At 41.9% G+C, this 24,948-nt stretch overlaps 2 protein-coding genes and 1 long non-coding RNA gene across 5 annotated transcripts in view; 1 reads left to right on the forward strand and 2 right to left on the reverse strand.

Annotated features, from left to right (window-relative positions):
* Window positions 1-1,921: 1,921 nt before the first annotated feature.
* On the reverse strand, window positions 1,922-8,445 carry LOC122555700. Its single transcript, XR_006313338.1, has 3 exons — window positions 7,637-8,445; window positions 4,427-4,548; window positions 1,922-4,202 (listed from the first exon to the last, which is right to left on the reverse strand). It is a non-coding gene; the product is annotated as an uncharacterized LOC122555700 (long non-coding RNA).
* dtymk (deoxythymidylate kinase (thymidylate kinase)) lies at window positions 7,262-23,384 on the forward strand. Of its 2 annotated transcripts, XR_006313337.1 has the most exons (6): window positions 7,262-7,399; window positions 7,599-7,707; window positions 13,724-13,814; window positions 15,259-15,456; window positions 15,975-16,238; window positions 23,322-23,384. XR_006313337.1 is itself a non-coding variant. In XM_043701732.1 (5 exons), exons 1-5 carry the CDS (start codon window positions 7,270-7,272, stop codon window positions 16,083-16,085), a joined length of 639 nt encoding a protein of 212 aa, XP_043557667.1. In that variant the 5' UTR covers window positions 7,262-7,269; the 3' UTR covers window positions 16,086-21,318. The 2 variants fall into 2 exon arrangements, 1 of the variants encoding a protein (XP_043557667.1); XM_043701732.1 differs by lacking the exon at window positions 23,322-23,384 and having other exon boundaries at window positions 15,975-21,318.
* Window positions 21,488-24,948, reverse strand: part of atg4b (autophagy related 4B, cysteine peptidase) — an 81,252-nt gene continuing 77,791 nt past the window's right edge. For both annotated transcript variants that reach the window (XM_043701722.1, XM_043701723.1), the window contains 2 exons: window positions 23,372-23,459; window positions 21,488-23,264 (listed from right to left, as the gene is read on the reverse strand). In XM_043701722.1, the coding sequence (XP_043557657.1) occupies window positions 23,191-23,264; window positions 23,372-23,459 (162 nt within the window). In that variant the 3' untranslated portion in view covers window positions 21,488-23,190. The remainder of the gene's footprint in view (window positions 23,265-23,371; window positions 23,460-24,948) is intronic.

The following is a 24,948-nucleotide window of genomic DNA, read 5'->3' on the forward strand; positions in this document are numbered from 1 at the left end:
TACTATAGGAAGGATAGAAATGGAGGCAAGAGAGGAGAGGGAGTGGCATTTATCATTAGGGATAATATTACAGCTACATTTGGGGAAGGTTTTTTCTGGGAATACATCCAGGGAAGTTGGTTGGGTGGAACTGAGAAATGAGAAAGGGAAGATCATACTGGGGGGGGGGTTGTACCATACCCCCCAGTAGTAAGCAGGAAATTGAGAAACATATTTGTACAGCGACCTTTGTAATCTGAAGAATAATAGAGTGGTTATGAGTAGGGGATTTTAATTTTCCAAACATAGACTGGGACTGCCATAGAGTTAAAGGCTTGGAGAGGAATTCAAGTGTGCACAAGAACATGTTCTAATTCAGTATATTGTTGCACTGACATAAGGTACAAAACTTCACCTGCTTTTGAGAAATAAGGGGCAGAGCAGATGACTGAGGTGTCAGTGGGGGGGATCACTTTGGAGCCAGTGATCATAATTCTAATAAGGATGGAAAAGGATAGATCAAATCTAAAAGTTAAAATCTAAATTGGAGGAAGGCCAGTTTTGATGGCAAGAACTTTCAAATGTTGATTAGGTGCTGATGTTTGCAGGTAAAGGGAGAGCTGGAAAATGGAAAGCCTTCAAAAATGAGATAACAAGAGTCCAGAGACAGTATATTCCTGAAAGGCAAGGCTGGTAGGTGAAGGGAATGCTGGATGACGAGAGAAATTGTGGGTTTGGTTAAGAAAAAAAAGGAAGCATATGTCAGGTATAGAAAGCAGAGATCGAGTGAATCCTTAGAAGAGTATAAAGGCAGTAGAGCCATAGAGATGTACAGCATGGAAACAGACCCTTCTGTCCAACTTGTTCATACTTAAGAGGGAAATCAGGAGGGCAAAAAGGGGACATGAGATAGCTAGGCAAACACGGTTAAGGGGAATCCAAAGGGATTTTATAAATGCATTAAGGACAAAAGGATAACTAGGGAGAGAATAGGGCCCCTCAAAGATTAGCAAGGCAGCCTATTGAATCACAGGAGATGGGCAAAATACCAAAGGAGTATTTTGCATCAGTGTTTACTGTGGAGAAAGATATGGAAGATAAAGAACGTGGGGAAATAAATAGTAATATCTTGAAAAATGTCCATATTACAGAGGAGGAGGTGCTGGATGACATAAAACGCAAAGAGATGGATAAATCCCCAGGACCTGATCCGGAGTACCCTAGATCTCCGTGGGAACGGATTGCTGGTCCCCTTGCTGAGATATTTGTATCATTGATAGCTACAAGTGGTGTGCCAAAAGACTGGAGGGCTAACATGGTGTCACTATTTAAGAAAAGTGGTAAGTAAAAGTGAGGGAACTATCGACCATTACCAAGTATTTGGAGGGAATCCTGTGGGACAGGATCTACATGTATTTGGAAAGGCAATTACTGTTTAGGGATGGTCAACATAGCTTTGTGTGTAGGAAATTGTGTATCACAAACTTGATTGAACTTTTTAAATAAGTAACATAGAGGATTGATGAAGGCAGAACAGTGGACGTGCTCTGTATGGACTTCAGGAAAGTGTTTGACATGGTTCCTCATGGTAGACTCGTTAGCAAGGTTAGATGACATGTAATGCGGGGAGAACTGGTCATTTGGATTCAGGACTGGCTCAAAGATAGAAGACAGAGGGTGGTGGTGGAGGGTTGCTTTTCAGACTGGGGGCCTGTGAACGGTGGTGTGCCACATATTTCGGAGCTGGGTCCATTGCTTTTTGTCACTTATATGAATGATTTGAATGTGAATATTGGAGGTATGCTTAGTAAGTTTGCAGATGACACCAAAATTGGAAGTGTAATGGATAGCGAAGAAGGTTACATCAGAGTACAACAGGTATGACATGGAGGTGTCAGTATTGGACTGGGTTGGACTAGGTCAGAAGTCACACAATGCCAGGTTATAGTCCAACAGATTTATTTGAAATCACAAGCTTTCAGACCACTGTCCCTTCACTAGGAAGAAGTGAAGGCACAGAATTTATAGCAGAGAGATCAAAAGGTCATACGAATGGTGTGAGTGGACATACCGAATAATAAGTTTCTGCAGGTGATCAAACGTGTCAAGTGGTATGAGCAAAGTGTCAACAGCTGAATGGCAAGTGAAAGGATGACCTACAATCCTAATTGAGGCAGAGCGATAACTACAAAAATTAAACCAAGGTAGTGCTGGAGATAAACCAAATGGCTGGAATAACATGTTAGATATAGGAGTCACATGCTGAGGGTCTAACCAAATTAACAAATAATCCAAAACTGTACAAACTAATTAAGGTAGAGAGATTATAACAGATTACCAAAGTTTTGGTGTCAAAATAAGTCAGTAGAGAAGATTTTACAAATACAGAACAGTATGGTGGGGTTACATGAAGCGCAACATGATCACGGTTGAGGCCATCTTTATGGGTATGGAACTTGACTATCAGTTTCTGCTCGACGATTCTACGCTGTTGTGTATCTTGAAAGCCTTCTTGGAGGATGCTTATCTGACGATTGGAGGCTGAATGTCCTTGACCACTGAAGTGTTCCCTGTCTGGGAAAGAACATTCCTGTCTAGACAGTTTTGTGTGGTGTCTATTCAATTGTTGTTGTAGCATCTGCACAGTCTCATTAATATATCATGTCTCAGAGAATCTTTGCCTGCAGTGTATGAGGTAACCAACATCGGCAGAGTCACATGAGCATCTGCCGTTTACATTGTGGGTCGTGTGCCCACGTGTGATGTTAGTATCCATGTCGATGAACTGGTATGTCTTACAGAGATTGCCATGGCAGGGTTGTGTGGCATTGTAGTCGATGTTGTCCTGAAGGCTGGGTAGTTTGCTGCAAATGATGGTCTATTTAAGGTTTGGCAGCTGTTTGAAGGTAAGAATTGGACGCGTAAGGATCATCTTGGCTAGATGTTCATTGCCATCAATGACATACTGAAGGAGAACACGGTATAGTTCCTCCACTCCAGGGAAGTACTGGACGACGAAGGCCACTCTATCAATTGTGTCCTGTGTCTGTCCTCTGAGAAGGTCATCGCAGTTTTTGCTGTGGCACGTTGGAACTGGCAATTGATGTGTTGAGCATCACTTTGAAAAAGTTCTTTGCCTCCCTCAATTGATGAATCGAGCATTGTGTCACTTTATGACGGCATCTTTCAGCATCTTTAGGTGTCCATTGCATTCTTCCTTGACTGAGCAGATCCTGTATACATGCAGGGCTTGTCCATAGGGAATGGTTTATTTAACACGTTTAGGGTGGAAGCCAGAGAAGTGCAGCATCATGAGGTTATCCGTGAGCTTATAGTAGATTGGGGTACAGAGGTGTCTGTCCTTGATGAAGATGCATGTGTCCAAGAATAAGACTGATTCTAAAGAGTAGTCTATAGAAGACTGGTGGTGGGATGAAACTTGTTGATATCATTGTGTAGTCATTTCAGTGATTCCTTGCCGTGAGTCCAAAGGAAGAAAATGTTGTTGATGTATCATGTATATAGTGTTGGTTGAATGTCCTGTGCAACAAAGAAGTCTTACTCAAAGTCTTCCACCCTAAACTTTTGGTGTATTAGGGTGCAAACTTTGTCCCCGTGGCTGTTCTGTGTGTCTGGATGCAGAGCTAATTGTCAAAGATGAAAATGTTGTCGTCAAGGATGAAACAGACTAATTGTAGGATGGCATCTGGAAATTGGCAATTGTTAGTGTTGAGTACTGAAACTGTTTCAGCTATGCCGTCATCGTGGGGAAGGAAGAGAGCATCCCGGGAGAGCACCAAGATGCCACAGTTGTGAGCATTTTCAAAAAAGGAACCAAGGCCGATTGTGGTAACTACAGGGGAATCTTTCTCATAGTGACTGTTGGACAAGTCATCGTCAAGGTCCTTTTTAACCATTTCCTCCCTGTCCCTGAGGAACTCCTCCTGGAATCGCCACGTGGCTTTTGGCCACAGAAGTTGGGTGCACAACGGTCATTTCATCATGTGACAGCTCCAGGAGAAATGCATGTGGTCCAAAAGACCGACACAAGATTCTCCAAGCAGGTGCTCTACTCTCAGCTTTGAAACAGCAGGTGAGCCCCAGGTGGACGGAGGAAGCACTTCAGTGATACTGTCAAGGCCTCGCTGGTGAAGTGCAGCATACCCAGATGACCACAAATCCATTGTTGATTGTTGGGAAAACCCATCTGGTTCACTAATGACCTAAATGTGTGAAATAAAAGAAAACTCTATCATATCAAACTCCAACAGAAAACTCAAAAAAATAAAGAAACCAGGTGGGCAGCCTAATGTGGGCCTAGACAATGGCATTAACAAACACACATTCTGTCAAATAAGCTGTTCTTACTCAGTCTAGTCCATTGCAACATGCAGACATTTTTAAAAGTGCAGTAAGTCTCTCAGAAATATTCAAGAAGGCAACTCACCAACTTCATAAGGATCGTTAAGATGGTCAATAACTTCAGACCTTGACAGTGACTCCTTCATCTCTGTATCCAACAGAGGGCGGCAGAGAGCTATCACTGAGGAACATTCCGGGAAGAGTCAGCTTAGTCACCAAAGCACAGCAGGTTAGTCAGCATCCAAGGAATAGGAGAATTGATGTTTCGAGCATAAACCCTTCATCTTGATTATAATCCATTTTGGAAATAGAACCAGTCTGACTCAAGATTTGGATACAGACAGACTCTAACCTCACACCAATTAATGCATTGTCTGAGCTGTCACCTTTTTTTTATAAAACCTTAAGTTATATTAAGAATGTGACTTAAAAGAACTTCTGGGATTTACATATTAATGAACTGAAACCTGCAAACCATTCTAAAAAATGAAAGATTTAACAGCAATCTAGGTTTGTTTAACATATCATTTCAATTGCATGGCACAGTAATCTTTTGCTATAAAATTTAGCTTTTTGAAGAAATAACAAACAGGATTGATGGGGGCAGAGCGGTGGACGTGATCTATGTGGACTTCAGTAAGGCATTTGACAAGGTTCTCCATGGAAGATTGGTTAGCAAGATTAGATCTCATGGAATACAGGGAGAACAATCATAGGGGTGGCACGGTGGCTCAGTGGTTAGCACTGCTGCCTCACAGCACTAGGGTCCCAGGTTCAATTCCAGCCTGCGGTGACATCTGTGTGGAGTTTGCACATTCTCCCTGTTTCTGCGTGGGTTTCCTCCCACAGTCCAAAGATGTGCAGGTCAGGTGAATTGGCCATGCTAAATTGCCCATAGTGTTAGGTGCATTAGTCAGAGGGAAATGGGTCTGGGTGGGTTACTCTTTGGAGGGTCAGTGTGGAATGGTTGGGCTGAAGGGCCTGTTTCCACACTGTAGGGAATCTAATCAAAAGTAGCCATTTGGATACAGAACTGGCTCAAAGGTGGAGGACAGAGGGTGGTGGTGGAGGGTTGTTTTTCAGACTGGAGGCCTGTGATCAGTGGACTGCCACAAGGATCGGTGCTGGGTCCACTACTTTTCATCATTTATATAAATGATTTGGATGGGAGCATAAGAGGTATAGTTAGTAAGTTTGCAGATGACACCAAAATTGCAGGTGTAATGGACAGCGAAGAAGGTTACCTCAGATTACAATGGGATATTAATCAGATGGGCCAATGGGCTGAGAAGTGGCAGATGGAATTTAATTCAGATAAATGCGAGGTGCTGCATTTTGGGAAAGCAAATCTTAGCCGGACTTATATACTTAATGGTAAGGTCCGACGGAGTATTGGTGAACAAAGAGATCTTGGAGTGCAGGTTCATAGCTCCCTGAAAGTAGGATAACAGGTAGATAGGATCGTGAAGGCGATTGACATGCTTTCCTTTATTGGTCAGAGTATTGAGTATTGGAGTTGGGAGGTCATGTTGCGGCTGTACAAGACATTGATTATGCCACTGTTGGAATATTGCATGCAATTCTGGTCTCCTTCCTATCGGAAGGATGTTGTGAATCTTGAAATGGTTCAGAAAAGACTTACAAGGATGTTGCAGGGGTTGGAGGATTTGAGCTATAGGGAGAGGTTGAATAAGATGGGCCTGTTTTCCCTGGAGCGTCAGAGGCTGAGGAGTGACCTTGTAGAGGTTTATAAAATGAGGGGCTTGGATAGGATAAATAGACAAAGTCTTTTCCCTGAGGTGGGAGAGTGCGAACTAGAGGCATAGGTTTAGGGTGAGAGGGGAAACATATAAAAGAGACATAAGGAACAACTTTTTCATGCAGAGAGTGGTACGTGTATGGAATAAGTTGCCAGAGGAAGTGGTGGAGACTAGTACAATTGCAACATTTAAAAGGCATTTGGATGGGTATATGAATAGGAAGGGTTTGGAGGGATATGGGCTGGGTGCTGGCAGGTGGAACTAGATTGGGTTGGGATATCTGGTCGACAATGACGAGTTGGACCGAAGGGTCTGTTTCCATCCTGTACATCTCTATGACTCTCTAAATTCTGTCTTTGGGTCCTGCTTCACCACTACCTGAAGAAGGAGCAGCGCTCAGAAAGCTAGTTCTTCCAAGTAAACCTATTGGATTATAACCTGGTGTTATATGACTTTAACAATGAAGACACCATCGGTATAATAGAAATGACCCAAGTCCTGAAGATCAATTTGTGCAGAGGCAATTAATAAGCCATGTGAGTGGTAAACCTAATTTTTCTTTCCATGCATAGATGTGAGACTTGGAGATGCCGGTGTTGGATTAGAATGTACAAAGTTAAAAATCACACAACACCAGTTAAGTCCAACATGTTTATTTGGAAGCACTAGCTTTCAGAACGCAGCTCCTTCTTCAGGTAGTTGTGGAGCAGGGCCCTAAGACACAGAATTTAGAGAGTCATAGAAATGTATAGGATGGAAACAGAGCTGTTGTCTGATGAAGGAACAGCGCTCCGAAAGCTAGTGCTTCCAAATAAACCTGTTAGACTATAACCTGGTGTTGTGTAATTAACTAAATATCTGAGGGGGGGGGGGTAGTGGGTGCTGATAGAGAGAAGTTGGTGGATCATTTAATCTGAACGATCAACATCTTTTCTCCATCAGCACCTACCCTCCAGCCACACACAAACCGTAGCATAAAATGCTTTGTCCTGCACACTTCATTTCAATGCAGACGGGAAACGATGGCTGGGCCACTCTCTCCGTGGATGCTGGCCTGGCCTGGTCTGGTTTCTGCGTCCGCGGCACCGCGTCATCGCTCAGCAACGGTGGGATTTCAAAACCCGCCATCCCGGATCAAGAGCGGCAGAGTCAGCCCGCCTCTTGAAACATGGCTGCTCGGCGGGGCGCTCTCATCGTGCTGGAGGGAATAGACCGATCCGGGAAAAGCACCCAGTGCAGGAAGCTACAGGAGGCCTTGCGGGAGCACGGCCGAGCCGCTGAGGTCCTGCAGTTCCCGGGTAAGCGTGCCAGCGCCGCGCCATGTTTTCGGTTTAGAGCGCGCCTGGCCCGCGCCATGTTTTCGGTTTAGAGCGCGCCCGACCCGCTCCATGTTTTCGGTTTAGAGCGCGCCTGGCCCGCGCCATGTTTTCGGTTTAGAGCACGCCGCCACCGCCGCCGGTCGTGCTTTCACCTCGCCCTTGTTGCCTGTTGTTTCAGACCGAAGTACTGAAATCGGCGGCCTGATCAGCTCCTACCTGGAGAAGAAGAGTAATCTCGAGGATCACACCGTGCACCTGCTGTTTGCCGCCAACAGATGGGAACGAGTGTGAGCGACTTCGATGTTTAAGTGGGACGAAAAGTTCAACACAGACTCAGTGCTTTCTGTTTGTGTGTGGTGGGGAGATTGGAGTTGGAACATAGGTTGGCTTAAAAAAGACACCCATTCAGACCAATTATGGACCAGACTAAACCTTCTCAAAATATTTTAAGATAGTCTTCGACCCTTTTTTCTTATTTTGTAAGGTAGATGTGAGGTGCCATGTTGCAGACACCATGCGACTGGTCAAACATTAAGCAAAACACTGAAAGAATTGTGGATGCTGTCAATCAGAAACAAAAACAGACCCAAGGGTCTGTTTCCATGCTGTGCATCACTATGACTCAAAGTTGTTGGAGAGGCTCAGCAGATCTGAGCAGAGAAATCAGTGCTCAACGTGCTGTCCAATACATTCTCAGCATTGCGGATACTCCACAGTGAGTCCACCCACACAGCTCCAGCTCTAAGGAGCAGTTTGCCAATAGCTGCAGATGGAGACACTTCCTGCAAATGTAACTGTCAGGGACACTGGGAGCGTCCCTTATTTCCCACATTGCACAAGAAGCACACACTGAAGTTTCCTGTCATGATTTCTCTCCAGATTAAGCTAGTTATTCCCTTTAAGTGAAATTAATTAAGTTGGGGATCTGCTGTTCTTTCAAAGACTTTAGTCTATTTGAAAGCTCTTTTCCTTAAGCTAATCATTGTGATTTGGAGGGGATCATGTGTGTGGTGTGTTCCCATGCATCTGCTGCTAACATCCTTCTAGATGGTAGTGGTCGTGGTTGTCAGGTGCTGTCAGAGCATAGAGTTGCACTGCACAAATCCAGACCTTTCGGTCCAACTCGTCTGCGCTGACCAGACATCCCAATCTTACCTAGTCCCATTTGCTAGCATTTGGCCCATATTCCTCTATTCATATACCTATTCAGATGCCTTTTAAATGTTGTAATTGAACCAGCCTCCACCATTTCCTCTGATAGCTCATTCCATTCACACTTTGCATGAAAAAGGTACCCTTGGGTCCTTTCTAAATCTCTCACCTTAAACCTATGCCCTTTAGTTATAGACTCCCCTCCCCAACCTGGAACAAAGACCTTGGCTATTCACCCTATCCATGCCCCTCATTTTATAAAACTCTATAAGCTCACCCCCTAAATCCTGAAGCACACACCAAAACCAATCTGAAACGCACTCTCAGCTGTCTTGCTAAATCTTATTTATGTAGTGTGCTGGATACACAGTGTGCAAAACTGTATTTTAATTGACAAATAAACTATTAAGCCTGACTGTGAAATAATACAATACAGGGCTGAGATTGTGTTCCTTTAGGTAAAATATATTAGAGATCCTGGATTAGTGGTCCTGGAAAAGCACAGCAGTTCAGGCAGCATCCAAGGAGCGGTAAAATCTACATTTCGGGCAAAAGCCCTTCATCAGGAATACAGGCAGAGTGCCTGAAGGGTGGAGAGATAAATGAAAGGGGGTGGGGAGAAAGTAGCATAGAGTACAATAGGTGAGTGGGGGTGGGGATGACACAGAATGCAACCTCGCTGTGCAAATTGCTAAGAAAAACAGCTGTGTATTTAACAAATACATTTGTGAATGAGAGCTAAAGGGAGGGGTGTGAAGGCACTAGCTCACCTTGATGTATTGGTGCATCTTGTAGATGGTACACACTGCGTATATCTTACTACATCAGAGGTAGAGCAAGTGAGTATTCAAAGTGGTGAATGGGATGTCATTCAAGCAGGTTGCTTTCTCTTTGTATCAAGTTTCTTGAATGTTGGAGCTCAGACATTCAGGCATGAATATATCAAGAGCAGAGTTCCCAGCCTCTGTTGGCCTGCTCTTGTAGCTAAAGTGAGAGTGTGACTGGTCTATGTAAACATGCAGTTGAAAAGGTGACACCATCCAACTGGACTATTGATAATGGGGAGATTCAGCAACGGCTAAATAAATACATAATTCGTTGCTGTATGTAATGGAATTGTGATTTGCTACTTAACAGCCCACCGTTATCCAGGCCTTACTGCCTTTATGCACGGGCTGCTTCATTGAGGATTGGTAGATGGAACTGAATGATGTACAAATCATACAGCACTTTCTGATTTTATCATAGAATAAATATCATTAATGAGGCAGCTCAAGATGTTTGGGCCTAGGACACTATTCTGAGGAACTTCTGGTATAGTTTCTGGGGCCCATGACTGGCGAGATTCCCCCTAATTTCCATCAGTTTCAGTTCTGCTGGGACTTGGACAAATACTGCTGTCATTCTCACCTCCACTGTGGACTTAAGCTGTCCATGGGGTGTAGGTTTGCTCGCTGAGCTGTAGATTTGTTATCCAGACGTTTCATTACCTGACTAGGTAACATCATCAGTGGCAATCTCCAAGTGAAGCGAAGCTGTTGTCTCCTGCTTTCTATTTATATGTTTGTCCTGGATGGGGTCCCTGGGGTTTGTGGTGATGTCATTTCCTGTTTGTTTTCTGAGGGGTTGATAGATGGTATCTAGATCTATGTGTTTGTTTATGGCGTTGTGGTTGGAGTGCCAGGCCTCTAGGAATTCTCTGGCATGTTCTCTAGCAAACCCACCAACACTCTCAAACAAAAACTAACAAACTTAAAAGACCCAGTACAACCCATGAACAAAACCAACGTCATCTACAAAATTCCATGCAAGAACTGCCACAAACACTACGTAGGACAAACAGGAAGAAGGTTAGCCACCAGGATACACGAACACCGGCTCGCCACAAAAAGACACGACCCTCTCTCCCTCGTAGCCCTACATACGGATGAAAAAAACCACCATTTCGACTCGGACAACACATCTATCCTGGGATAGGCTTAGCAAAGACATGCCAGAGGATTCCTAGAGGCCTGGCACTCCCACCACAACGCCATAAACAAACACATAGATCTAGATACCATCTATCAACCCCTCAGAAAACAAACAGGAAATGACATCACCATAAAGCAGTCCATATTTGAACCAAGGTTAAAATGAGCTAGGCGGTGAGTGGCCCTGGAGGAATCCAAACTGAGAATCAATGAGTGGACGTTTGTAGAATAAGTGCCATTTGATAGTACCAATCATAACTTTTGATGGTGATTGGTTGGGTTGAAGTGGTGGAGGCGAGTACAATTGCAACATTTCAAAGGCTTTTGGATGGATATATGAATAGGAAGGGTTTAGAAGGATATGGGCCAAGTGCGAGCAGATGGGATTAAGTTGGGTGGGGATATCTGGTCGGCATGGACGGTTTGCGCTGAAGGGTCTGTTTTCGTGCTGTACATTTTTATGATTCTAAGACATACATGAGCAATTTTCCTATTCGCAGAGCACTTCAGAAAACATCTCCGGGACACCCACACCAACCAACCCCGCCGCCCCATGGCCGAACACTTCAACTCCCCCTCCCACTCTGCCGAGGACATGCAGGTCCTGGGCCTCTACCATCGCCAATCCTTTACCACCCGATGTCTGAAGGAAGAACGCCTCATCTTCTGCCTCGGGACCCTCCAACCCCTTGGCATCAATGTGGATTTCACCAGTTTCCTAATTCCCCCCGCCCAAAAACCTTATCCCAGTTCCAACCTTCCAGCTCAGCACCGTCCTCATGACCTGTCCTATCTGTCCATCTTTCTTCCCACCTATCTGCATCACCCTCCTCTCCAACCTATCACCTTTACCTATTGCACTCTGAGCTACCTTCTCCCTAGCCCCACCACCCTCGAGGCTCCCAGCCTCATTCCTGATGATGGGCTTTTGCCTGAAATGTTGATTTTCTTGCTGCTTGGATGCTGCCTGACCTGCTGTGCTTTTCCAGCACCACACTCTTGACTCTAATCTCTGGTATCTGCAGTGCTCACTTTCGCCCAATTTTGCATTTGTTGAGTACATCCCCAATGTTGGAGTTACAATGGAACACCTTGGCTTGGTCACAGCTAATATGGTAACAAATCCTCAACACAACCGCTGGAATGTAATCAGGGGACTGTAGCCTTTAATTATTCAGTGCCTTCAACCATTTCTTAATATCAGGATAGTGAAGAAGGCATTTGCTATGCTTGCCTTTATTGGTCAGTGCCTTGAGTATAGGAGTTGTGAGGTCCTGTTGTGGCTGTCCGCGACATTGATTAGGCCACTTTTGGAATACCATGCTCAGTTCTGGTCTCTCTGCTATAGGAAGAGTGTTGTGAAACTTGAAAGGGTTCACAAAAGATTTACAAGGATGTTGCCAGGGTTGCAGGGTTTGAGCTGTAGGAAGAAGTGAATAGACTGAGACTGTTTTCCCTGGAGTGTCGGAGGCTGTGGGATATAAAAGTCATAAAGTCATGACGGGCGTGGATGGCGTGAATAGCCAAGATCTTTTCCCCAGGGTGGGGGAGTCCAGAACTAGAGGGCATAGGTTTAGGCTAAGATGGGAAAGATTTAAAAGGCACTTAAGGGATAACTTTTTCACACAGAGGGTTGTGCATGTATGGAATGAGCTGCCAGAGGAAGTGGTAGAGGCTGGCACAATTACAGCATTTAAAAGGCATCTGGTTGATTCTATGAATAGGAAGGGTTTACAGGAAACAGTCCATCTTCTGGAGTACTGGCACCACTCCCTACCTTTTCCTCTGTGGGGCAACTTTTTCACGCAGAGGGTGGTACGTGTATGGAATGACCTGCCAGAGGATGTGGTGGAGGCTGGTACAATTGCAACATTTAAGAGGCATTTGGATGGGTATATGAATAGGAAGGGTTTGAAGGGATATGAGCCGGGTGCTGGCAGATGGGACTAGATTGGGTTGGGATATCTGGTCGGCATTGATTGGTTGGACTGAAGGGTCTGTTTCCATGCTGTACATCTCTATGACTCTACATTGATGACTGCATCAGCGCCACCTCATGCTCCCAAGAGTAGGTTGAACAGTTCATCAACTTCACCAACACATTGCACCCAGAATTTAAATTCATCTGGACCATCTCTGACATCTTTCTCCCCTTCCTGGACATCTCCATCAACGGTGACTAACTCAACTGAAATTTTCTACAAGCCCACTGACTCCCACAGATACCTGGATTACACTTCCTCCCACCCTGCCTCCTGCAAAAATGCTATCCCTTACTCCCAATTCCTCAGCATCTGCTCCCAGGAGGATGAGTTCCACCACAGAACACACCAGATGGCCTCCTTCTTTAAGGACCGCAATTCCCCCTCCCACATGGCTGATGACGCCCTCCAGTACATCTCATTCACATCCCGCACCTCTGCCTTCAAACCCCACCCCTCTAACTGCAACATGGACAGAACCTCCCTGGTCTTCACCTTTCACCCCAGCAACCTCCTCATACATCGCATCATCCTCTGCCATTTCTGCCACCTACACACGGACTCCACATCAAAGATATATTTCCCTCACCTCCATCCACCTATTGCACTCACAGCTACCTTCCCACCAGCCCCAACTCCCCTCCCATTTATCTGTCCACCCAAGAGGGTCCCAGCCTCATTCCTGAAGGGCTTTTGCCTGAAACATTGATTTTCCTGCTCTTTAGCTGCTGCCTGACCACTCTAATCTTGACTCTGATCTCCAACATCGGCAGTCCTCACTTTCACTTAGAGGGATATAAGCCAAATGCTGGCAAATGGGACTAAATTAATTTAGAATATCTGGTTGTCACAGACCAGTTGGGCTGAAGGGTCTGTTTCTGTGCTGATCGGCTCTATGACTCTATCTATTGGAATGAATTGAGTTGGCTGAAGGGATTTCAGCAAGAAATAGAGATTGATTATTCACTCAGCACTCCGAGGTGAAGATGGCTATATTTTGATTTAAATTACATTTCCAGAGCATTAGATCAGACTTAGTTATTGGTCCAGCTTTGAACTAAAACATGGTGATGGAAGCACAGAAGCTTCAAACCTTCTGAATACTCTATTTAAATAGTTGTTTAATGTGGGTTTGCTTGCTATGATTGGACTGTTCCGACTGTTACAACATATCATTCACATGTTCTGTGTTCCAGGCCACTGATTAAAGAAAAGTTACAACAAGGGGTCACTCTGATCTTGGATAGATATGCATTTTCTGGAGTTGCGTTCACTAGTGCAAAGCCAGTAAGTAGCAAAAATGAGCACGTGAACTGTGTCGACAAGTCCAAGTCAATCAGACAATTGTTCCCATTTTTCCTGGCACATCGAACATCAAAAGCTTTGTAACAAAAACAAATTGCTGCAGTCAACACTGGATTTGAAACATTAACTCTGCTTTCTCTCCACACATGCAGCCAAATCTCGAACAATTTCTGTTTTTATTTCAGATTTCCAGTTCTTTATTTTATCAGAAAACTTAGGTTGGAATTAATCATTTGTGTTTAAGATAAATTTGGTGACTCTACACTGTGCAAATACCTTACAGTGTGGGAGCAGGCCATTTGGCCCATTGAGTACACCCTGACCCAGATCCACCCCCTATCCTGTGTACTCCCCATGGCTAATCCACCTGGCCTGCACATCCCTGAACACGGCAGGGAAATTTAGCATGGCAATCCACCTAACCTGCATATCTTTGGACAGTGGGAGGAAACCCACACAGATGTGGAGAGAATGTACAAACTCCACACTGACAGTTACCCAAGGGTGGAATCGAACCTGGCTCCCTGGTAATGTGAGTCAGCAATGCTAATCTCTGAAAAAAGGTGGACTACAAAAAAGTGCCAGCAGTATTCAGCAGGGCAGGCACCATCTGTGATGAAAAGCAGAGATAAACTTGTAGGTGGTGATGAGCTTTTGTCAGAATTTTGTTTTTTTGTAAAAAATAGATTCCAGTGTCTGTAAACCAACAGAGCTGAAGAATGATCAGGAATCATTGAATCCCTTCAGGATGGAAGCAGGCCATTCAGCCCACTAAGTCCACACCTACCTCTGAAGAGCATCCTGCGTCCCCCCACAGCTCAGCCTATAACTCTGCATTTCCAAATAGACTTTTTGATAGAATTTGGAAAAATAGAGAAATTGAGAGATACTGATTGAAGGAAAAGACTTGCATTTGTATAGCCTCCCTCCTCCCAAAAAAAAGGTGCCTCATGGCCAATGAAGTGCATGTCATTGTAATGTGAGAAATATAGTAACCAAATTTCATGCAGCAAGCTCCCAAAAGCAACAATGTATAATTAATTTTGTTGTTTAAGTATTAATATTGGCCAGAACACAGGAACTTAGTTGAATGGTCTTCAGTTTGCTGACAGAAAACTGTTAGATCTTCAGTGGGGAGGGGGACAGGGAATGAAAGGACTAAAGAATGTGAAAATAGTTGAAAGAAAAAAAATTGCATATCAGTAGCTTCTTTGCAAGACTTCGTCAAGGGCAACCTGTTACAGGTCTTTAGTATTACACTTGAGTTTGACAGGTATGTAGAAAGATATTTCTATTTGTGGGAGAGTCCAAAATTAAAAATAAGGGTAAGGTCATCACTTATTTTGCATGCTAAAGGTGTATTTTTTTAATGCCGTTCATTTCTTCCCTCTTGGCTAACACTGTATGATTTATTTCCTCAAAATAGGATTTCACATTGGAATGGTGCAAACAACCAGACGTAGGTATTCCGAAGCCTGATGTAATCCTGTTTCTTCATCTTCAGCCTTCGACAGCTGCGAAGCGAGGGGGCTTTGGCAACGAGCGGTATGAAAACTATGCCTTCCAGGACTCAGTACTTAAGCAGTTTGAAGAGTTGATGAAAGATGAGACTTTAAACTGGAAGGTATGGGCAGGATGTCTCGAACACTTTACTATCTTATATCCACTCATTACTGTACTATCAACCTCTATTAACCTCTAATTTAAACGTAGAGTGAGTCTCCACAGCCCTCTGTGGTGGAGAATTTCAAAGGTTCACAACTCTGAGTAAAATAAATTCTCCACATCTTGGGACCTCAGTGGCATCTCCTCTATTTTGTTTAAATTGTATCTCTGGTTCTAGTGTCCCTGATAGGGAAAGCATCTTACTAGCATCTACTCTGTCTATCCCTTAACATTTCAATGAGATCACCTCTCATTCTTCAAAATTCTCTGGAGAAGTCTAGGATCACAGTTCTCTGAAAGGAGGAGTGGGTCATTAATGACTTTGTCTTCCTGGGCTTAGTCATTGTCAACGAGAAATGAAAAATTGACTAGGAGGTGGACAGGCAATATCATCCATGTGAATAATGTTGAAAGCATTTTCTTTGACGTGATGATTAGAGATGATTTAACTTCCTTAACTTCGTTTTATCAAAACAGAAACTAGATGCTTCTCAAAGTGTTGAAGATTTACATCAGGAAATACTGTCTCGGGTGAAGAAAACCATTGAAAAAGTTGGCGAGGAACCTATTGGAGAACTCTGGAAATAGAATCCTTTTTCCCTGCACAGACGGTGCGATTTGGGAGAGTGGTGATTAAGAAGATTACTGCACTCCCTTTGTATTCAGTGCTGTGTTCATCCATTTGCACATATCAGCTGCTGTAGAAATTTGTTTTTGCATTGAAGGGAAACGTTCAGAGAGGTCAGTCTAGTACATTTTTCTGAAAAATAGCTATTCAGCAATATTAGCAAAATAAAACTGTTTATAATTTGGTCACCAATCTCCCTTACTTACTTGAATTATGCTGTTTGAATGCATGAGCTTGGATCCTGGTTGTTGGGATGAAAGCTGCTTCACGTCTGGATCTGATCATTCAAGAAATAGTTGAACAGATGTAGGTCATTCAGCCTCTCTGCCACTCAGTCAACTGTTGTCTAATTGTGGACCCAACTCCATATACGTGCCTTCAATCATTCAGATTTCCAGCATTGGATCCCAGATAGCAAGGAGGAACAGGAACTCTGCCAAATGTGGGAAATAAGCCTTTTCCTTTTTCAGTCCCAGTGAGCTTTTGAGTCTCTTTCTTCTGCTGTCCTGAGCCAGTGTTGCTTGTGAATCATAAACCAACTTTGGGACCGAATAAATGGCAGTGACTATTGATGAATAGGGATTAGATATGTGGTTCTTAGAGTCACCAGCCTGGGGGAGCATCAATTTGTATCCATCATGTCATGCTGTGTCAGAATGTTGTAAGTTTCAATGACATGACCCCTCATTCTTCAAAACTCCAGAGAAAACAGTCATCAGGGTTTATGTTACTCGCTCCATCAAAATTTGAATTTCTCTCTGCAAATGCAGTAGTGCTAAATTTCAAATTTAAGATTAGATTTTTTTGCTAATCAAAAGCAAAAGGCACGTATATGGAGTTGGGTCCACAATTAGACAACAGTTGACTGAGTGGCAGAGAGGCTGAATGACCTACATCTGTTCAACTATTTCTTGAATTTTGATTTATAGGTGGACTTAGTGTCTTGAGCTCTGCATTTAGCCTCACTGACTTCATTCAGAACTCATAAGCATCTACTATGAGCAACTCCTTACAGCCATGTTTATGCCCTCTTCCCCCACCCAAAGATCAGAGTTGATCAGTAGACTATTCAGCCCATTGAGTCTATCCTACCATTCTAGATTATCTCCATGCAGCTTACCTGCTCTTGATCATTTAATTTTATTAGCCTCCAAAAACATCAATTTCATCTCAAACTTGCTGAATGACTAAGTTTCCACAACTCAGAAGGTGGTGAATTCTCCACCTTAGAGTGAATTAATTCCTCATCTCAGTTTTAAAAGGCCCACCATTACCCTGTGATTTTGTCCCCTTGTTCTAAAGTCACTAGCCAGGGGAAATATCCTATCTATCTACCTGTTGTAAATTGCAATGAGATCACCTTTCCTTCCTCAAAACTCGGGAGAATTCAAATCCAGTTTTCTCAGTATCTCATAAAACAGTCTCACCATCGCTGGGATTAATCTGTAAGCATCCACTGCATACTGTTTATGATGAGATCTAAAATGTACATAATATTCCAGATGAGGTCTCACCAAAACTCTACAACTGCACCAATACACAATTTATATTCAAATCCTCTTGAAATGAAGACAATATATTTTTGCCTTCTGTTTGCTGCCCTGCATGCTAGTTTTTAGGGACTCGTAGACAAAGACACCCACATTTCTCAACTCATTTCTATTTAAGAAGAGATCCACCTGTTTTTTTAATCAATGTCAATAATGCCAGACTTACTTACATGACATTCCACCAGTTATTTCAGCCCTTTCAGTTAGCCAGTTCATTGACTTGAAGCCTTCACACATCCTCTGTACAACTTGCATTCCCAACCAGCTTGCCTTCAGCAAATTTGGAAATATTCCAATTGGTCCCCACATCCAAATCATTACACAAATTGTGAACTTAGCACTGATCCTTGTGATACTTCGCTATTAACAGCTTGTCATCCTGAAAATGATCCAATTATTCCTAGTTTCTGCTTTCTATCTAGTAGCCAATCCTCAATCCATGAAGTATATTTTCCTCAGTCCCATGCGCTTGAATTATATTTTATAATTTCTTATTTGGACCTCTATCATAACAGAAGGCATCATAAGAGAATCCACAACGACTGGTTTTCAATTTTTCTTTTAAAAATCGATGCGACAAGTAACATCCGCAAAACAAAATTCAGGCAAGTTTGTGAAATGATTTTCTTTCATAAATCATTTGCTATCTTTCAGAAAACATAGAATTATGTAAGAAAAATCCACTATTTCAGTTGCTGCTACTTTTGGGGGACAAGGCATACCGAAGTACTTTCTACATTTGTCAGTTAGATCCCATATTGTAGCTGTATTGAATCAGCTTAGTCAAGCCAGCAGCAAGTTCTAGAGCACATGTCTTGAGTACCAATGCTAGAATATTGTCAGGACCCGCAGCCTTTTCAGTGTCCAGTGTCTTTAGCTGTTTCTTGTTTTTACATGCAGTGAAGCAAATTGGCTGAAGACTGATACTGGGGTTCATTGGAGAAGGGCAAAATGGACTTAGCACTTATAGCTGAAGATTCTTGTGAAAGCTTTAACCTTATCTTTTGCACTAATATACTGAACTCCTCCATCATGGAGGATGTGGACATCTGTGGAGTCACCTCCAGCGAGTTGTTTAAAATGGCCATACATGACCATATAGGACAAATTATAAGAGATCATATTTTTCATTTTTTGGGACCATGAACTGAAATGGAAGTCAGAGTACTGTAGCTGGAATGCCTGGAAAGTTTTGCAATCTGAAAATCAAGAGGAATATATTCAGCTTCTGCTTTTTTGAAAGAAGCAAGATGGAAAATGAGGTGCTCAGTGGCACCAAGCATTTTCCAAGTTAAGCAAGTTGTGAATTCTCCACCCCAGAATGAATTAATTCCTTCTCATCTCAGTTTTAAAAGGCTCACCATTAGCCTGTGATTATGACCTCTTTTTCTAAAGTCACCAGCCAGGAGAAATATCCTATCTATCCACCTTGCTGTGGTCTGTTATAAGTTTCAATAAGATCCTCTTCTTCAAAACTGATGGTAGTGCTCATTGTTTGAGGGGAGGTGTCATAAAGCTGTAAATCCCAAGAACAGAGTGTGGAAAAAAGTATCCGGAGCCTGCAGACAGAAAGCATCCTCTCTCCAAGTCTTGGCAGGGGAAAATTCAGAAAAGGCAAGAAAACCTAAAGAATTAATCTAAGACCCAAGTTTGCCTGAGCAACCATCGAATCAAAGAATGACTGTCACCCTATAGAAAACAGCCTGTCATCATTAAAGAAATGTGGAAAGGAGTAGCCAGGGAACTATAGACCGGTGGGCAAGATGTTGGAGGGGATCCTGAGGGACAGGATTTACATTTATTCAGTAAGACTGATTAGGGATAGTCAAGAAGGGTTTCAGCCTGAAACATTTACTTTCCTGCTCCTCAAATGCGGTTGATCTGTTGTGCTTTTCCAGTTCCACATCTGTGGACTCTGGCTTCCAGCATCTGCAGTCCTCACTGTCTGCTATTTTTTCCTCATTGTCTAATCATGACCGAGAATAATATTTATATAGTTTGAAGGAGTATATTTTTCAGTCACATCAATTATAAATACTTTGTTTTCAATACTTAAGTTTTTAAATTGTTACTAAGCAGCCATCAGGAAATTGGTTATTTAGGGTCTCATTTGGATTTTATACACTGCAATGTAAGGTTTGGGAGTTTGGGATTTGTGTATATTTTAATATTTGGAGTTTTGAATTTTGAACAAGAATACCTTGGTCTTCTTTGCATCTTAAGGAGTTTAATGATAACCCTGTAGTTGTTGCTGTTGCCACAGTAATTTCTTTTAAAACACTATTAGAGAGCGACTTCCTCGAGGTTCATGGGGTTTTGTTTAGTTAGTTCACTCAAACTCTCCCAACATAAAGAATGTAGTGCATTTAGCTTTCAGATAGAAAATTCTGGATTTTTTTGGAGCTTGGGAAACAGCCATAGCTTGGTGGGGGAAAAGCTTTTATTTTAGTCAAGCAGTTTGCAGAAATATTGGCTGAAGCTGAATATTTAAAATGGTTGTTCCTGAGAAATTTTGTTTCAGTTAAAATTATGCAGGATTAGGTTAGTTTTTAGCAGGTGTGAAACCCTAATGAGGTGTAATGTGATGCTGTGTGTTCTGGCTTTATTATATTAAGTTAATTCAACTAATTGTTCAGATTGGAAAGTGTGGTTTTCATTTGTGGAGATAGTGGGTAGCTACATTGTGTTACTGCAATACTTTGCATTAAGTTGGTATTCTGAGGCACACAGAAGATCGCAAATTAGGTTCATTGAATGTACAGGTCCTAAACAAATCATTGACTACCCTTAAATTAATTGTGGTGAAAACTGTTCGATTTATATATTTCAGTATCATTTATTTTCGTTTGGATTTTGAGTTAGTGGCATATGGTCTGTGTGAACAAGGTAATTTAGTGATTAACTTGTCAGTATTTGTAGCCTTTTTTCAAAAAACAAATGTATAAATTCCCTTCAATGATAATTGGAATTTGTTTGCATTGAGTATCATGGACAGACATAGTAAACATTGAAAAACATTAGGTGAGAAGGATCAGGATTTGATTTTGTTTTGTTTCAGGGAAAAACACAAAACTTAAATCTTCCATTTCAGTTCACAGAAATACTGGTTGAGAAAAACAAATTAATTCACAAAGTTTGAAACTTTCAAATGTGAACTTTTACACTAATGTAACGGGCCGGGTGCTGGCAGGTGGGACTAGATTGGGTTGGGATATCTGGTCGGCATGAACGGGTAGGACCGAAGGGTCTGCTTCCATGCTGTACATCTCTATGACAAGTCAGGATAGAATGTGTTTCTTCAGCAGACATATTTGGTTAGAATGCTAACAGGGTGACTTGAAGCTGAGAGGCAGAGTTCAATTGTGTGAATAGTCAAGGAAATTGAAAAGAACAATTTAGTAAAACCTGTCGATGTGATTGAGAAAGGAATTCTCTCGTGTTTTCATACTATAAATGGATAGTGATGGGATAAATGGCACTTAACTGTTTCAAAATCTTTCAAATGGTCAAATAGCTATTATTCTATTTTAGATCTCTTCTGTGTAACAGAGATTTACTGTTAAAACCAAATCTCCAACATTGTCTGTATTTCAGTGAAAGAGCTTATTAAATAAAAAAAGCAAAGTAGATCTATCAAACCAAATCCATCTGGAATCATTACATTTTGGCAAGGTGGAAGAAAAAAAGTCTCTCAAAATTGGTCAAATACAAAATACAATCTGTTCAAATATCAGTGTGTTATTTAAAACAATTTATTCAGATACATTATATTTTCAGCAGTCCATTTATCAGCCTCTTCAAAATAGGTGCTATTTAAACATGGTTCACAATTAACTATTCAGCACACTGGCAGAACTGTTCCTTTGCTGCAGTAATTGTACCTTTTCGATTAAACTGAGAACATGACCAAATTCCCATAAACCTATTTATTACCTGTACAGTATTAAATGAACTGTTGGCAGTCAATCTTGACAAAACCATGGCAATCCTATTAAAACGCAGATAACCAGCACCAACGTCTTCTATGACAGTTAGTAACTTGGGGAGGACTGACTAAAAGAATTTTGTGCCTAAAGATGTTGTAATATTCTTTACTGCTCTCTTTATCCTACCCTATAACACACATACATATTTGCTTGAATGTTTTTATACATTGTTTCAATAACTCAATCAGCTGATATAATCACAATGTCAACAACAGCAAATATACTTCATACACTTCGAAACAGTTCACAATCTTAAGTGTTAATTATATGAAGTGGCTAACTGAAATATTTTATGGGTTTAATGGCAACCTATTGTTCTTTGGTTCTATAAATGCTATTTACTATTGTGCTTTACTACACCTACTGTTTTAACTGAGCAGCAAATAACCTCCCTCTAACAAACATGAATATGGAGTCCATCATAAGATATCTGTCACAGCGAACACCCTGGCATAGCACTTACAGAATTTTCAAATATAGTAAGAACAAATATATTTGGACATACATCAACTTGTGCCCATGTGTTCAATAGCATAATTCATTTTAATTAGCTAAATGCAGGCATGGTGAAACTGACATCCAGTAGACTGAACTAACATAGCGTTATGCTCCTGCATTGATTATAATTCAGTAATCTGCTTCATAGGACTGATGCGTGACATTTGGTCCTCAAATGAATTTGATCAAGTCCAACACGTTAAGATCTAAACCTGATTCTAGGATCAGTGGTAGATACATCACTGAGCTGTTACCTCTGTATCCCAAAGTTGCCCTTGAGCAGCTCAACTGATAACACAATACAGCACAGCCTTTTCTTCTTGCTAAACAGTCTGGAAATGCAGGGTGGTCAAGTTAGTGCATCTCAAAGCCAGCAATAGAGCTGAAAAGGCAGAGAGTCATTAGAAAGAAAATAAAATTTCCCTAAATTATACAGGAAGCCATTAATTGCATCCTTTAAGGAAAATCCTCCCACACTTCTACCTGTTAACAAGCCCAGGTTTACCTACAATTCTCTGTTCAATGTGGGTTTAATTAACCCAACTCTGTATGAAGAGAGGTGGTTTAATACAAGTCCCTTTGACATCACAAGAGGAGAAAATCCAATCAGTCTGCAATCTTGTCCACTTATTTTCTGTTGCTTCAACAGGACTCCATTCTTGCTGCAGGACTGCTGACAAACAAGCTGCTGGATAAAACCCCAGTAGCTTTCAAATTATGTCCTTCAGTATGCTCCTAAAGTACAACAAAAATTTGCTGAAGAACACGATAAATATGATGTGTTGGTAAAGCAGAGTCAGGTTTGCATTTAGTCATCAAATAGTCTTAAGGATGATGAGCTCACAGATGAGGGATATATTTTCTCAGAGGGGTCCAGAAGAGTGCACACCTTCTGAGTATCCCAGTGCACTGATGGTAATAACATGATTTAATGAAACCTGTGCCAATTTGCCAATCCTTCAGAATACTGGCAGCATGAGAATCACCAAACACCTTGCTCTCAGACAACTGAATTCAGGAAATGTCTTGTTTTATAATGAGAGGATTTCAAAATCTTCATCTTCAGAATCAAAGAATCGTTCCAGTCTTTCAGAATCTGTAAAATCTGAAAAGAAAACACACATTTTAGTTACTTAATCATTCTCAAATTGGTGCATTGCAGTTCACCCAACAACAATGGAATGAAGTTCAACAGGAACAATTTCTTGTTACCAGGAGTAAGACAGTGGACATCTGGGAAGCGAGCAGTCTGATAATCCATCAATTCAAACATCAGTAACGCATCCTTCTCTTGTGAAATCTGCAGAGACAGACAAGTTCTAAGTGAGAGAGGCAAGTGATCATGCCTTGTTCCAACTGCAGCAAAATGGACGATACGTGGGAACACTTATTTATTTAAAAGTTCAACCACACAAAATAACATGGTGTGATAGAAATTAAATCCCCATGAAGTGAATGTTCATTACACAAGGCAAACATGCAGCAAGAAGATTTAGGGGTGACTTGATAGAGGTGTATAAAATGATTAGGGGTTTAGATAGGGTCAACAGTGAGAATCTTTTTCCACATATGGAGTCAGCTATTACAAGGGGGCATAGCTTTAAATTAAGGGGGGGTAGGTATAGGACAGATGTTAGGGGTAGGGTCTTTACTCAGCGAGTCGTGAGTTCATGGAATGCCCTGCCAGTAGCAGTGGTGGACTCTCCCTCTTTATGGGCATTTAAGCGGGCATTGGATAGGCATATGGAGGATAGTGGGCTAGTGTAGGTTAGGTGGGCTTGGATCGGCGCAACATCGAGGGCCGAAGGGCCTGTACTGCGCTGTATTCTTCTATGTTCTATAACAATTAGGCCATTCACTTAAGGTTTCCAGGAAAAAAAAGGGCAGACACAGAATTTGATCCTCAAAATAAATGATTAACAGAATATGACTTCTAAAAAGCAATTCTTAGGAGGACAAATTATTGCAGCAATCTTAGAAAAAGTATGTTGACGTCATAGTGATCCTGACACACAGTATATTCTGTTTCACTGTACAATCAGATTGGAAGTTACATAATAATTAAGTATTGTCCGCTGCATTGGCAAATGACATGTCTTTTTCCACAAAACTCAGACTGAGTTTCTTGGTTTGGGTCACATGGTCAGTATGTTACCAGGTTCAGGTCCCATCTGCACTGGAGGGGAGGCATAACATGTCTGAATGAGTTCATTAAAAATAGTTACCCTTAAGAGACATGCTCATGCTCTCATCACTGTCATAGCATGTGACCTAAGGAGATAGAGGTCTCATACTCCTGGAACACTTGATGCATAACACACTTCAGGAAGCATGTTGTTGAATGCTTTCTGTTATCATGTAATGTTTGTGTATAACTGTTAGCTGTAATAAATGCCTGTTGAATTCAATACCATGATAGCCACTTCTGGTTAGAGTGATAGCATAAGCATTGCCCCATTAGATAAAATACTTTGTGAAGCTAAACTCTCATTACTTCTCAAGTGCAGCTTAAAATCAACTGATTTTAAGGGGAGACAATGGCATATTGGTATTATCACTGGATAGTTAATCCAGAGCTGATGTTCTGGGACCTGGCAGATGATGGAATTTGAATTTGATAAAAATCTGAAAATTAGAGCCTAATGATGACCACGAATAATTGCAGATTATCAGGAAAATGCATCTGGTTCACTAATGTCCTTCAGGCAAAGAAACTGCCATCCTTACCTGGTCTGGCCTACATTTGAGTTCAGACACATAGCAATATGGTTTACTCTTAACTGCTCTCT

This window comes from Chiloscyllium plagiosum, chromosome 13, assembly GCF_004010195.1.
Source record: "Chiloscyllium plagiosum isolate BGI_BamShark_2017 chromosome 13, ASM401019v2, whole genome shotgun sequence".
Lineage (NCBI taxonomy): Eukaryota > Metazoa > Chordata > Chondrichthyes > Orectolobiformes > Hemiscylliidae > Chiloscyllium > Chiloscyllium plagiosum.

Bases quoted from the DNA above. Each gene is read 5' to 3' on its own strand.
- dtymk (XM_043701732.1), top strand. From the start codon at position 7,270: ATGGCTGCTCGGCGGGGCGCTCTCATCGTGCTGGAGGGAATAGACCGA. The intron at 7,708-13,723 runs GTGAGCGACTTC...TCTGTGTTCCAG, and splicing joins GCCAACAGATGGGAACGAGT to GCCACTGATTAAAGAAAAGT. The intron at 15,457-15,974 runs GTATGGGCAGGA...TTATCAAAACAG, and splicing joins ATGAGACTTTAAACTGGAAG to AAACTAGATGCTTCTCAAAG.